The sequence below is a fragment of the Salvelinus alpinus genome, chromosome 2 (genome assembly GCF_045679555.1).
Source record: "Salvelinus alpinus chromosome 2, SLU_Salpinus.1, whole genome shotgun sequence".
NCBI classification, from domain to species: domain Eukaryota; kingdom Metazoa; phylum Chordata; class Actinopteri; order Salmoniformes; family Salmonidae; genus Salvelinus; species Salvelinus alpinus.
This window is the reverse complement of record NC_092087.1, coordinates 24170957-24185640: the sequence shown is the minus strand read 5'-3', so window position 1 is coordinate 24185640 and position 14684 is coordinate 24170957. Positions and strand designations below refer to the sequence as shown.

Sequence of the window (14684 nt, the reverse complement as noted above, 5' to 3'; positions counted from 1 at the left end):
TTAATAATATGCATGTCAATCTCTCCTGGCTGAAAGTGGAGAGATTGATGTCATCACTGCTTGTATTTATGAGAGGTATTGACATGTTGAATGCACCGAGCTGTCTGTTTGAACTACTGGCACACAGCTAGGAAACCAGTCCCCAAGTCCAGAACAGACTATGGAAGGGGCACAGTACTAAATAGAGCCATGACTACATGGAACTCTATTCCACATCAAGTAACTCATGCAAGCAGTAAAATTTTATTTAAAAAACAGATAAAAAAACACCTTATGGAACAGCAGGGACTGTGAAGCAACAAAAACATAGTCGCATACACACACGCACTATACACACACGTACACATGGATTTTGTACTGTATATATGTGGTAGTGGTGGAGTATGGGCCTAAGTGCACACAGTCTGAATGTATTGTAATGTTTTTAAAATTGTATAAACTGCCTTAATTTTGATGGACCCCAGGAAGCAGCAGCTAATGGAGATCCATAATAAATACAAATACAAAAATTCTAACTGAGTAGCATAGCCTACACAGTAATTCTGCTGACTAGGATCCATTTGGAGGTATACATAATGGGAGAGCTCACTGTGCCACAAACTAACATCAACTTCAAACATATTTTATGACAGCAAAAACACACAGAGAGCAAGAGACCGAGAAACAGAAAGACTCTTGGTTACAGCCTGGGCTCGCTCGTCTGCCCAGGCTGTAACCAATGTCACTAGAAAACAGCTTAAACAAATGCAAATGCAGCTACTTTGCTGTTATTCTGGCTGCACTTTTTGACGTGACTGTAAGTTAGCTGTAGTTGGCTAGCTAGCAAGCAAGGGATAAGAACGTTGCCAACCAGTATGGCCATGGAAAATTTAAAACGAATGACTAGGTCGCGACCATAGATACTGTAATGAAAGAGCACGGAGCAGGTCTCGAACCCTCAACCTTCTAGCCCTAGGTCCGGCGCGCTATCGACTGTGCCGCAAAAGCATGCTAAGCGGCAAGGTCGATTTCCGCGCTTATAAACGCAGGGTTGTTACACTACTCCCTCCTTTCAAAGAGCGCGTCCTCGCGCTAGCTTGCGACTCTACGTTTTACAGGAACGCGCTCACCGGCCAAGCACACGCACTGTCGTGGATGCAAGGTCCGATCACTTCTGACACCAATGTAATGAAACAGCACGGAGCAGGTCTCGAACCCTCGACCTTCTAGCCCGAAGTCCGGCGCGCTATCGACTGTGCCGCAAAAGCATGCTCGTGCAGCAAAATCGATTTCCGCGCTTATAAACCCAGGGTCGTTACAAAACATTCAAAAAGACTGAACGACTAGGTCGCGTCTCTGGCACGCAAACCGATCGACCAGCCGGCTTGGGTAGCAACCTTAGATTTGTGTCGGGACTATATTGTGGAAGGATGAAATAGTATGAATAAATTCAGCATAATTTAAAAAAAAAATGAAAATATGTAAATCATTATTTGAATATGTTGGTAACTCGACTTCATCTCGTGGCTAACACCCTTGCCAATATATCCTCCAAACACTGGCTTCTCAGGTATTATCATCATTCTATTCATTAGGACCTCCAACCTAACCCAATCTGGATGTTAAGTGATTTGATGGACCCATCCAGCTTGATCAGCTGCTGTCACTTTACCTGCTTCCATCCTCTCTCATTGATTAATAAGGTCAAAATATATTTTTGGGCTCGATTCCATCAGTACAAATCTTACTACCTTCTTCTCCATGAGCTGATTGATTGAACATTGTGATTATAGACAAAATACATGTATATTTATTTATAGTTGTTTCAGAAATGCATTACTGACAGCAACATGTCAGACCCATATTGACACTAAGACTGACACTAAGACTGCTTTTTCTGAAAGCTTTTGGTATTGATTGTTCCATTTTTCTTTGAGGTTGCCCTCAAAGGAGACATGCGTCTCTCGGTCAATGGACAGAGATGTCTGAAGTAGAGGTCGACCGATTATGATTTTTCAACGCCGATACCGATTATTGGAGGACAAAAAAAGCCAATACCGATTAATCGGCCGATTTATTATTGAAAAAATAAAAAAGTTTTATATATATATATATCATACACACACACACATTTTTGTAATAATGACAACTGCAACAATACTGAATGAACACTTTTATTTTAACTTAATATAATACATAAATACACACACACAGCTCTGAAGTGGCAATGATACTGAAGAGTCTGCTTAGGAGACAAATACTCTCAACTGTTTGAATAAAAATAGAGTTTAAGTTACCTGTGATGAATGTTGAAAACAAAAACTGTAATTTCTATATGCAGGAAATCCTATTTTAATAATGGGCATGGTAAGAATTGACGACCAAAGTGCGAGTCATAATTCCCATGACACCTAGCAAAATCTGAAAAGCGGTTCCTTCATTTATTCCATAGGATATTTTTAGATTCCCTTAAAATAAGGTCTGTGTTTCGTGTAGGCTTACACCACCTTGCCAATTTTATAACTGTGTAGATATCCATAGGACAAGGTAACTCTGATCAATATTGGCTAAATATAAGCGAAGATAAAACATTTTGTAGAGTGGATTTATGAAAATAAGTTGACAAACGTTACCTTATCCTAGTGAGATTTACACGGGTATCAAAACGTCGAGGCGGTTTAAGCCTGCACGAAACACAGACCTTATTTGAAGTAGATCAAGACATTCTCTATGGAAGACATGAACAGTAAAATAACGAAGGAACCCCTGTCAAGTTCAGCCGCAAGTTATTACAGGAATTATAACGCGTCGACTATTTCTCTCTAAACCATATACCTTTGACTAATCCGGAAACTATCACCTCGAAAACAAAACGTTTATTCCGTTCCGTATTTTATCTAACGGGTGGCATCCATGAGTCTAAATATTCCTGTTACATTGCACAACCATAATTATGTAAAATTCTGGCAAATTAGTTCGCAAAGAGCCAGGCAGCCCAAACTGTTGTATATACCATGACTCTGCGTGCAATGAACGCAAGAGAAATGACACAATTTCACCTGGTTAATATTGCCTGCTAACCTGGATTTCTTTTAGCTAAATATGCAGGTTTAAAAATATATACTTGTGTATTGATTTTAAGAAAGGCATTGATGTTTATGGTTAAGTACATATTGGAGCAATGACAGTCATTGATTGATTGTTTTTTATAAGATAAAAATCTGTCGTTCTGCCTCGTTCCTAGGCCGTCATTGAAAATAAGAATGTGTTCTTAACTGACTTGCCTAGTTAAATAAAGACTAAATAAAGGTGTTAAAAAAATAAATAAAATAAAATAAAATAAAAAATTGGCAAATCGGCGCCCAAAAATACAGATTTCCGATTGTTATGAAAACCATTCCGATTAATCGGTCGACCTCTAGTCTGAAGTGCATGTCTGAGTGGTTCACAAGGGATTGTATTTTCTATCCCTAAGGCTGGAAAGTGAGTTTTTCCTTTGAGAACACTATGAGTGGCATAGGGTTTTCTATGATCTTATGAGTAGCCGGGATCACACTCACAGACTGCACAAGTAGGCTACCGTACCAAAAATATATTTGCTCTGACCAAACACTCATCTGATCTCGTAACCGCGTACATGTAGAGAAACACACGACCACACAGAGAAATGTGCAGACGTGCAGATAGCCTGAGGAGTGGGAAGCTGATCTGGGAACAAGAACACGTGGTGACGGGGGTGGACAGTTAATTTGCGTCCTCTCCAGATTAGACGGTTCTTTTCCTTCTTATTTTTAGAGGCGGCTAAATATACAGCAGCCGGCTAGGTGTGGGGGCATGTTTGTGTATGACTATGAGTTAGTCAGTTACTGTTCTTTCAGTGTCGTTATTCATGTATTGGATCTCTAGAACATCCTGTTACTGGGGTTTTCCATGTGATGGAATTTAATAGAATATAATGTATTCAAAAGTCTTAAAACGTAGTCTTTGGCTTCCTACAGATGACACAACACACATCCCTGCCCTATTCACTGTGTATGAGGATAGCACTGATTAAGGTCAACAACACGGTCAACAACATGGATGATGAACCCTATGTGTTGGGGTTATAGAGATCAAATCACCCAGTTAACTATGTCTCACTCCATCCATCTCCACTTGGGCTCTCAGTACTGCTACTGGACCTGAGCGGTTTAGCTGCTGGGATACAAACACAGAAACAGGCAGCATCCCTCACCTTCACCACTCACATCCTCCTCTCCTGGGCACACGACATGGCAATGAGACAATGGTTATGTAAACCCAAATTCAGCGTCAGAGATACAGAGAGGGACAAGGAGTGGGGAGGGCAGCTATTATTATTGGAAAGACGATGTAATTAAGAGAAAGAGAGGGAGGGGATGAGAGAGAGAGCGCATCATTAGAATCCCTTGCATTAAATTGTTTGTACTTAAACGTGATAAAAGATTTAGCAAACTCACACTATTTCAGCAATTTTGTTTTCAGGGCAACAAACACTTCTATAACCGGATTAAGGATGATGATTTACATAGAAATACAACCCAATCGCTATTGGAGATAAAGGCATTATGGCCAACAGTACAACAAGATTAACTTGATGTATAGACAAAATAACATGCATCAATGCATGACAGTAATAATCCTTATGAACAGTAAATTGTCAACATACTGTATCCACTTAATTGAGTGATCACATATCAATAATGCTGGTTTGTGATGAAGCAGGGTGTGTCATAAATATCTCATTAAAGTCATTTGGATGTTCATTTAAGCCTGTTTAACAGCAAAGGCTGTGGGACCAGCCCTAACAGGAACCTTGGGCTAATTCTTGCTCTGCTATGTACAAGAGGACAAATCAGGCCAAGATGAAATTTAGAATCTTATATAAGGGTGGTGGTGACGTGGTCCTTTCCTTGCTCCCTTCTATCTCTCCCTCCATCTCTAAATGTGGTTAAACCCCCCTTACAGATGTGAAGGTCACTTGAGCCCAATGGTGAAGAACTATCAAGGTCCTCTGTACAGTATAAGTAGCGCCTGTAAAGCCAACAAAGGACTGCACAACCCCTCCAAAACAGACCTTGTATCGTGTTAAATATGATCCGCTATCGGTAGCCTTTCTTTCCTCTTCCACGTTGGTGTGGTTGTTCCTGAGGATCACTAGCAATAGTGGTTTATGTTAGGCTAATGTAATACAAATTGTGCAATAATTTGGGACCTGTAGCCTATTCATGGCCTATTCAGACCGTAGATAGCAGTTTAAACCTGGAGCCTGGCACATGGTTCATGGCGACTGGACCGTTGTCATCACAGTTCCATAATTAGTGAGGATTATTAGGGTAGAGTTATAGGACTACTGTTCAACCCGTTATACACTTTTCTCACCTTTCAATATTTAATGGATTGAACAATTGAATATGGCAACTTTCCGGATTAATCAACCACTATTTTTGATTCATCAATATATTTTGTGCGTAAAGGCTCTCCAAACCATTTTTTTCTTTATTATTCATTAACACTTTCCTAACATTATATATTATTTAAGATCGGAGTATTTTTTTTAAATCTACCAATTGGTGCTGAAAAGGAGACTAATGTGTATTTACATGTCTTTCTTTCATTGATCCCTAATATTTTGAACATTTCTCTCCATATATTCTATTGAGTCTGTCGAGAAAATTCTAATTAAAGGTCTACACCAAATTAAAAGGAATGGCTTGACATAAATGTACTGAAAACCCTATTGAATGAAAACCCCACAAGAAAATCTGTTGGCCAGCAGGTGGGAGGGTTTTCAGAGGTGGAATTAAATATGTTTTCTGCATGTACAAGGGAACCACGCCTGCAAAGCACGTTACGCACCTGCATAATGTTACGTCTGAATACCAAATACTGAGAAGTGTGTAGGAACGGCGTGCATAGGAAAGGCAAGTCTGAATCGGGCCCAAAGTGATTCCAAGATCACGGTACAGTACTTTTGACTGGGAGTAGTGTACAAAGGTGTTATATCAGGATCAAATGGTTTTGCATTTTAGCAGGTGTTGACAAAGAACTAACTAAACCTGACGAGTGGCAGGGTTGAGGGCACTGAAAGAGAAGCAGTCATTTTCACCTAGTTTCCATTCTTGTTTCAATGCACTGGCTTACTTAGAGCAGTATCAAGTCACTGAATTTAACCTCTGTCAAAACATGCCCAGCACAACCATAACAACACTGGCTTGTTTAGACGCACGCACATGCACACTCCATTTCGAGAGGCAAAAGCGGCAGATCACACAAGAGATGTGAGTTAGCCATTACAAGCCTTTGCGCGACAGAGAGGGATTCTGTGACTGTCTGAGTACCTACCTGTCTGAAAGAAGTCAGAGGGACTGAGTGAGCGATGGGACTGATAGGGAATTGGTGTGTGGGGATGTCTGCACTCTTTCAGTGGCCTCAACCCTGCCACTCAGTCCAACAAAGATGAGCTGTACAAATCTGTTTGTTTAAATTTGTTTATTATTTCCCTTGACGCCTTTTGACATTTGCATGCTTCTTGTTGTGCCCAACTTGGTCTTCCCGGAACTCGTAATCCCGCTTAATCTGTCTATGTTTTCGTGAGTTTTGGCAGACATGTAAGTGTGTGTGTTTGTGTATGAAATTGGGTGTTTGTGGGGGACTCAGTTGGAATGGTTTATGCATGAGAAACTAAGCTTAAATTCTGCAGCATTCTGTCTCCTTTTGATTTCAGGCAAACGGTATGAGACTGATACTGTGTGAGGCCCAGGAGTGACAACATCAACCCAAGAAAACTCAGTTTCGAAGTATAGCTGAAGCGCATGTAACTCACTGGAGAATTACATAAACAGACATAATTAATGGACGTGCAGCATACTGTGCATTCGGAAAGTATTCAGACCCCTTGACTTTTCCCCCATCCTGTTACATTACAGCCTTATTCTAAAATTGATTAAAAAAAAAAAATAGTTAATCAGCAATCTACACACAATACCCCAAAATAACAAAGTGAAAACGGGTTTTGAAATTACTAGCAAATTTATAAAAATAAGACAGAAATACCTTATTTACATAAGTATTCAGACCCTTTGCTATGAGACTCGAAATTGAGCTCAGGTGCATCCTGTTTCCATTGATCAACCTTGATATGTTTATACGACTTGATTGGAGTCCACCTGTGGTAAATTCAATTGATTGGACATGATTTGGAAAGGAACACACGTCTATATAAGGTCCCACAGTTGACAGTGCATGTCAGAGCAAAACCCAAGCCATGAGGTCGAAGGAATTGTCCGTAGAGCTCCAAGACAGGATTGTGTCGAGGCACAGATCTGAGGAAGGGTACCAACATTTTTTTTCGAGCATTCAAGGTCCCCAAGAACACAGTGGCATCTATCATTCTTAAATGGAAGAAGTTTGGAACCACCAAGACTCTTCCTAGAGCTGGCCGCCCGGCCAAACTGCGCAATCGGTGGAGAAGGGCCTTGGTCACTCTGACAGAGCTCTAGAGTTCCTCCGTGGAGATGGGAGCACTTTCTAGAAAGAACAGCATCTCTGCAGTGCTCCACCAATCAGGCCTTTATGGCCAGACGTAGACTTTCAGACCATAAGAAACAAGATTCTCTGGTCTGATGAAACCAAGATTGAACTCTTTGGCCTGAATGCCAAGCGACATGTCTGGAGGAAACCTGGCACCATCTCTACAGTGAAGCATAATGTTGGCAGAATCATGCTGTGGGGATGTTTTTCAGCGGCAGGGACTGGGAAACTAGTCAGGATCGAGGGAAAGATGAACGGAGCAAAGTACAGAGAGATCCTTGATGGAAACCTGCTCAGGACCTCAGACTGGGGCGAAGGTTCACCTTCCAACAGGACAATGACCCTAAGCACACAGCCATGACAACGCAGGAGTGGCAACAGGACAAGTCTCTGAATGGCTGGGCCACTCAAGGACAGAGTCTGGACTTGAATCCAATCGAACATCTCTGGAGAGACCTGAAAATAGCTTTGCAGCAACGCTCCCTATCCAACCTGACAGAGCCTGAGGATATGCAGAGAAGAATGGGATAAACTACCCAAATACAGCTGTGCCAAGCTTGTAGCGTCATACCCAAGAAGACTCAAGGCTGTAATTGCTGCCAAAGGTGCTTCAACAAAGTACTGAGGAAAGGGTCTGAATACTTATGTAAATGTGATGTTTTTTAATTTGTTATTCATTTGCAAAAAAATCTAAAGGGCAAAATGTGGAAAAAGTCAAGGGGTTTGAATACTTACCGAATATACAGTAAATACTTTTGTTTGAAATAGAGGTGAGTGTTTGATGTTGTATGATCAAACATCTGAGATTCTGGGACACCACTTTATCCTCAGCTTCAGAGAAAACCTAAAAATGGTACACTGCTGTTGCCATAGTGATTATGTACCACTGTTATACAACTGGGCCATTTGCATTAGTAGCCTGAGCATAGTTATGAAGAAGGGCAAGGGTATGGACAACACATTCAGCCTAGTAGATAAAACAGTCCACTCTGCGGCTTTTCTGTTACATCATCACCTAAAGCCACTTTCCAAGAGACTGAAATATGACAGTTTATACTCGATCTAATCCCTCCATCTCTCTCTCTGCAATCTCACACAGGAATGTGGAGTACTGCCTGTTTGCCCCCCCCCACCCCACCCTGATCCACCCAGCTGTTTACCCTGAAATTGGAGCGGTGTCCTCTGGGGCACGTCAGCCAGTGGGTCAGACCTGCTCCACAAACGGTAGAGATTTAACATTTCATAAGATGAGACTTCCCTAAAATCAGTCAACCTAACCAGAGAAACAAGAGACAAATAGCAAAAAGCACTGATAAACAGAGAAAATGGCATGTGTGTATAGGAGAAAGCTTCTCTGATTGTCAATGTCCCCCATACATGCTATGTATTGAAGTAGAGCACATAGCATGAAAGACAAAGTTGAGCTGCTGTGTTTCCCAGAGAGAGGGCACTAGGCAGATAAATGGTCTATCAATGCTGTGTACTCAGGAGAGAGAGAGAGAGAGAGAGACAGAGAGACAGAGAGAGAGACAGAGAGAGAGAGACAGAGAGACAGAGAGACAGAGACAGACAGAGAGAGAGAGACAGAGAGAGACAGAGAGAGAGAGAGAGAGAGACAGAGAGAGAGAGAGAGACAGACAGAGAGAGAGAGACAGAGAGAGACAGAGAGACAGAGAGAGAGAGAGAGAGAGAGAGAGAGAGAGACAGAGACAGAGAGACAGAGAGAGAGAGAGAGAGAGAGAGAGAGACAGAGACAGAGACAGAGAGACAGAGAGAGACACAGAGAGAGAGAGAGAAGAGCTTTCTGAGCGTTAGGGATCCATTCCATGAGTGGATCACATGTTTTCAGAAGCCTGTGACTCATACCATTCCTCCCAAGACTGGCTGATTCACTCTCCTCTCCTTTTTTCTTCAGACTGGTTAGGACCTGACGGTGGCTGGCAGAGACACGATCTCCCCTCATCTCCAGATGACCTCACTCGACCTCTCATTGTAGTACCAGCCCCATCTGCCACCATCACATACACAGTCTCTATATTCCTCTCTGGATCGTGTAGCTATGTACAGCATTTGTGACGCTCTGGAGCCGAGCTTTTGTGTCTCAGCACCCCAATGGGATTATGATAAAGGTCCATCTGACATTTTAATAAACTGAAAGTGATACTCCTGTTATTTAGATGGGAATTCCAGCCTCAATTCTTAGATGTTATCGAAGAGAGCAGTCTGACCCTGTGGTCAGGTCTTTCCCCCTGACCAAGCAGGTGGTGGTGGGACTGCATCATGATGGACATTATGGAGCTGCAGTTCTCCAAACAAATCCTGGATTAAATCTTTCATAAATGTGCTGGCACTTTGAGGCATTCCCAGTCATCACTCACCCACACAATATGACCTTTCCCCTCCATCAAATAAATGTAAACGAAGAGCATTGCCAGCTTTCTATTAGAAATCAGGGGTTACACTAGTTTTCCATGTAAAAACATGAAGAGCCATGTCAAAAGGGAGTACGTTTTGGAGTAAATTAGTAGATTTCATTGGTTCCAAAAAGACAAGTGACATTTCAATCAATAAATTTTTTTAAACATGTGGGGGTTAAAGTTGAAATCTGCATAAGGTGAAACAGCACCACTGTTCGTCCCCGGCGTCTTTATTCTTTTGTTGAAACAGAGGAGCGACTGGCAGCGCGGTTCATTTTTTGTTATAATTGCAGTACATATTCAGGTGTTCTATCGGGTGTGCAATGATGTCTGAGGGAAAGAAAGTGTTATGTTTGAAGTAACTTCTTTGTTGTTGTATACCAAACTGACGTGGCAGTTTCACCAACTATGGATTCCAGCAAGATGGCTGTTTTACTGTAGAAGCAGAAAACACTAGCAATACAAGTTGTTTTACTCTTCTGTAAAATTTTGAAAATGTCACTTACCGTTACACCCCTTAGGCACTCAACCCATTGCTGGTTGTTGTCTGGATTTAGTGAGATGAAGCCCGACATCACTGTATAACACAGTATTAGCACACAAAGGGATAGAAATAGAGAGCAGAGCATTTGCCACAACCAAAAATTGTTTTATTTCTCCAACAAAATGTGGACAAGACAGATACAAGATAGGAGGTATCTGAACATAAAACAACAATATTAATTAATAAATCAGATTAATAACATGGAATGTAGTCTTTGTATCTCCATTCACTTTCTTTTTTACATGTTTTAGTTTAAGAAACATGTCAAATAAATAGATCTACAGGTACCTGACTAAATAAAGGAAACACTTGAGTAAATGAGGGATACGAAGTATATTGAAAGCAGGTGCTTCCACACAGGTGTGCTTCCTGAGTTAATTAAGCAATTAACATCCCATCATGCTTAGGGTCATGTATGAAAATGCCCAGTTGCCCACTAGTTTGGCTACCATGGCTAGAAGAGATCTCAGTGACTTTGAAAGAGGGGTCGCAAAGGAGCACAGGGTTGTTTATAGGGTGTGTGTGTGTATTTTAGTATCATTTAAAAAAAAATATATTGTGCGTGTTTCTCAGTCACCAGATTTCAACCCAACTGAACACTTATGGGAGATTACGGAGCAGCACATGAGACAGCGTTTTACACCACCATCAATAAAACAAATTATGGAATTTATTGTGGAAGAATGGTGTCACATCCCTCCAGTAGAGTAGAATCTATGCCAAGGCGCATTGAAACTGTTCTGGCTCGTGGTGGCCCATAAAGACACTTTATGTTGGTGTTTCCTTGATTTGGGCAGTTACCTGTAAAAGGCCTCTGTATGTAATCTAATAGCTATCTGAATATACCGCAGTCTCTTCTTTGAATCCAAAGGGAACGGGATGGCAAAATAAACTGGTATAGTAGTAAAATGGAAGATGTTTTCCCTTAGCAACTTTAATTTCACACAGGTACAGCAGTTTCTCTCTTTTGCTTTCTCAAACCTGCCCCATCAGTAGCACACATCAACATCAGTGCATGTGTTTGTGTGTATATAAGGCAGCAGGAACTGTTGGAATCCGTGCTTGCGGTCAGTAAGCAGATAAGGGTGACAACTCACTGAGTTAACTAAACTGAAGATCGCAAATGTCTCTTTAAACATGAACCATCAGGGCCCTTTTTATCCCCCACTGACACAAACAAAAACACCCCAAATAAGCACCAAGAACAGAAACAAGGACCTTGTGGAAAACAGGCTACAGCCATGTTCAGCATGCCCCTAAGGCCAGCCTCTGTAGTCCAGTGTGATGCTTTTTCCATGAGTCCAAAAGAGAGAAGATGACTGTTTTAGTCTGTGCTGTGGTCCTCCAGCTTGGAGATGATGGCGATGAGGTTCTGCAGACCAAAGATGTAGCCACTGTCCTGGCCCTCGTGCACCACACTGTCCTCCACAAAGTCGGGGCAGGTGGTGTGGGCAAAGTCAATCATCCTCACGTCCACCGCCGGGTCAGGGCCTGTATCAGATCGGGCTGCCAGGCACCCACCACCAGCGCTACCACTACTACTGCGGGTAAACCCAAACGCACCTGCCTCTTCATCCTCTTCCACTTCCTCCTCAGACAGACCGTCCTCGGGGGCCCTGTGTGCATGTGTGCAGGGCGGCTCGCCGTCATAGATGATCAGTAGGGAGGAGGAATAGAAGCGGTAGGACTCACAGCTCTCCAGGGCTGTCTGCATCTCCCTGAGCCTCCGCAGCACCGGGGAGAGCAGCTCACGCCGCAGACGCCGCCCGTCATGGAAGAACTGGAACAAGGCTTCCTTAAAGCCCGACAGGGTCAGTTTACGCCCAATGTATTTATCCATGAACATGAGCTGACCCGAGTCTGACTGGTATACCTGAGAGAGAGGTAGGAGATGGAGGGGTTCAGAAATAAATTTTTCTTCTGAACTAAAACTAAGCTATGCCTCCCCAATAGATCATGTCAGGCTCTTCAATTCTGCCCCATCCCCATCAATAACACACACGTTAACATTGTGCCCACCTGCATGCCACAGAGGCGTACTCCGATGGAGGCTGAAGTGCTTTGCTGGCACTTGCGGATTTGCATGACCTTCTTCTCCTCGGACACGTTGTCACCGTGCTGCCGCGTGCCCATTTTCAGGTCCAGCACACACGGAACCGTGTGTCGCCACGTCAGGTTCTCCAGCAGGATGAATTCTGGGAAGGGGTCCTGAGTCAAGGAGCCTTTCGCCACAGGAGAATCACATGTTCTAATGGACCTGATGGAGACAACTCTCCACTAATGTAGTAGGAAGACCTGACTCCCTCTCAGCGGACACTAATTCATCAGATGGACCCGACACAAATCTATCTTTAGCCTTTCCTCACATCAATCTACTTCACTTACAAACACAAAGATGTCACAAGTACATTATATGTAAGATTGTGAGGCTACATTGGGCACAAGATTCTGCAGAGTGAAGAAATAGGCAGTAGCACACAGTAATAAGATCAGGTACAGTACATGGAAAACCCCTGCAGGCAGGTGCTGGATGGCCTGATGTTTAGAGTAGTTATGGTAATGAAAGGATACTGTACTGGTTGCGGTGCTTGGCGTTCTCCTTCATCCTCTGCAGGTGTTTCTGTTGGAGTTGGAGTCTCCAGGGGTTGTGTTGGATGGCGTTGCTGCCTTCTAGAGGCACCTCCTCCTGCTGCAGCCACTCCAGCTCCTCCTCCTCATGCTTATGACTGGGGGAGAGAGGAGAGTCAGGCGGGGTGGAGAGCAGGGAGGGAGTCTCCCTATTGTACCATTAAGTTTACGTTCTAGAACCTTTGATACAATGTGTCTCAACATAGGTGTCAGGTAATGTTATATGGAAGGTACATGACAAAGATCGGCATATTATAAGTGTATGCTTGGTCAGATTGCATCAACCTCGACTGTCCTGTCGCTTCCCTACCCTTTACCCTTCCCCTTGTGCTCTGCCCCTCCTGGCCTGGTGATCAGGGCTCTGTTCCATAACCATCTGGCTCTAACTAACCCCAGCCTGGCCACATCATCATCTACTCACATCAGATGGGTACTGCCTGCTTGTATTTCAGAGTGCTTTCTGTGTTAGTGTATCTGTCAGTTATGTGTTAGTGATTGCGTGTGTTCACCATAACGATCACCAACTCTGGTGCCCTGCATGTCTCTTCATCAGTGTCACAGTAAGTCTCCGTAACAGCGTTTCAATCTGTCTCGTCTCACCTCTTGTCCTTGTCTTCGTGTGAGTCCAGCAGACTCCGGGCAGACAGCTGCTTGTTGCCCCAGTGCAGCATCTTGCTGTATGGCTCGCCGTTGACCGACAGATCTATATTCTCCAGGTGCCCAACCCCAGAGTCACTGTGCAGGGGGTACGCTATGAGACACAGGTTGCCCTCCTCATCCTCTTCAAAACCCACAGATACCACACCTGAGAGAGAGAGGAAAGGAAGAAGACAAACTCGTAAGATATCAACCTCATTGAAACATCAATGGTTCTTTTGACTGTCTCTTGATGAAACACTATTTTCATTTCTCAGCAGCAAACAAGAAACTGGGAAGTATTTGGAGTCTTATCCCAACTATTTTTGCTCTCCAGCATTTTTTTTTCTTTTTCTTTTTCTTAGAGCCGTCTGCCCTGGCTTCTCTCAACCTGATCAAAGGACCTGGACAAAAAACTTTATAACAAACAGATACAGATCTCCCAACTCCACAGAGACGCAGAGAGAGAGAGGCAGAGAGAGAGGCAGAGAGAGAGGCAGAGAGACAGAGACACAGAGAGAGAGAGGCAGAGGGCGATATGGGGCATGGAGACAACAAATAGAGGCTGTGACATTATGGAAATCTTGTATATATATATATATTTGTGTACAGTATGTTGTTGTCATGCAGAAAAGGAAAGTCACTCCAAAACAGAAACCACACAAGGCTCAAGCAGATGCAGTTAAAAATCGGATTTATTTGAAGTGATTTGAGCTGGTTTCTCCAACCATTATAGTAGTAATATTATTACACAGTAAATAAAATCAAATATCTTAAACACACTGTCACCAACACCAGAGTACCAAAAACCACAAATAATGTAAACCTATGCATATTGCCTTACAACAAGTTGTACAGTGAGAGAACAGCACAGCAGCATACATAGTCTCTGTAGATGGACCAGACGGATGAACTCAAAGCCTATTTCA

At 42.8% G+C, this 14684-nt stretch overlaps 1 protein-coding gene across 3 annotated transcripts in view; it reads right to left on the bottom strand.

Moving 5' to 3' along the window:
• Nucleotides 1-10575: 10575 nt before the first annotated feature.
• LOC139557210 (inositol hexakisphosphate kinase 2-like) overlaps nt 10576-14684 on the bottom strand; it is a 37606-nt gene continuing 33497 nt past the window's right edge. For all 3 annotated transcript variants that reach the window (XM_071371722.1, XM_071371712.1, XM_071371729.1), the window contains 4 exons: nt 13720-13924; nt 13063-13217; nt 12511-12686; nt 10576-12364 (listed from right to left, as the gene is read on the bottom strand). In XM_071371722.1, coding sequence (XP_071227823.1) covers nt 11816-12364; nt 12511-12686; nt 13063-13217; nt 13720-13924 — 1085 coding nt within the window. In that variant the 3' untranslated portion in view covers nt 10576-11815. The remainder of the gene's footprint in view (nt 12365-12510; nt 12687-13062; nt 13218-13719; nt 13925-14684) is intronic.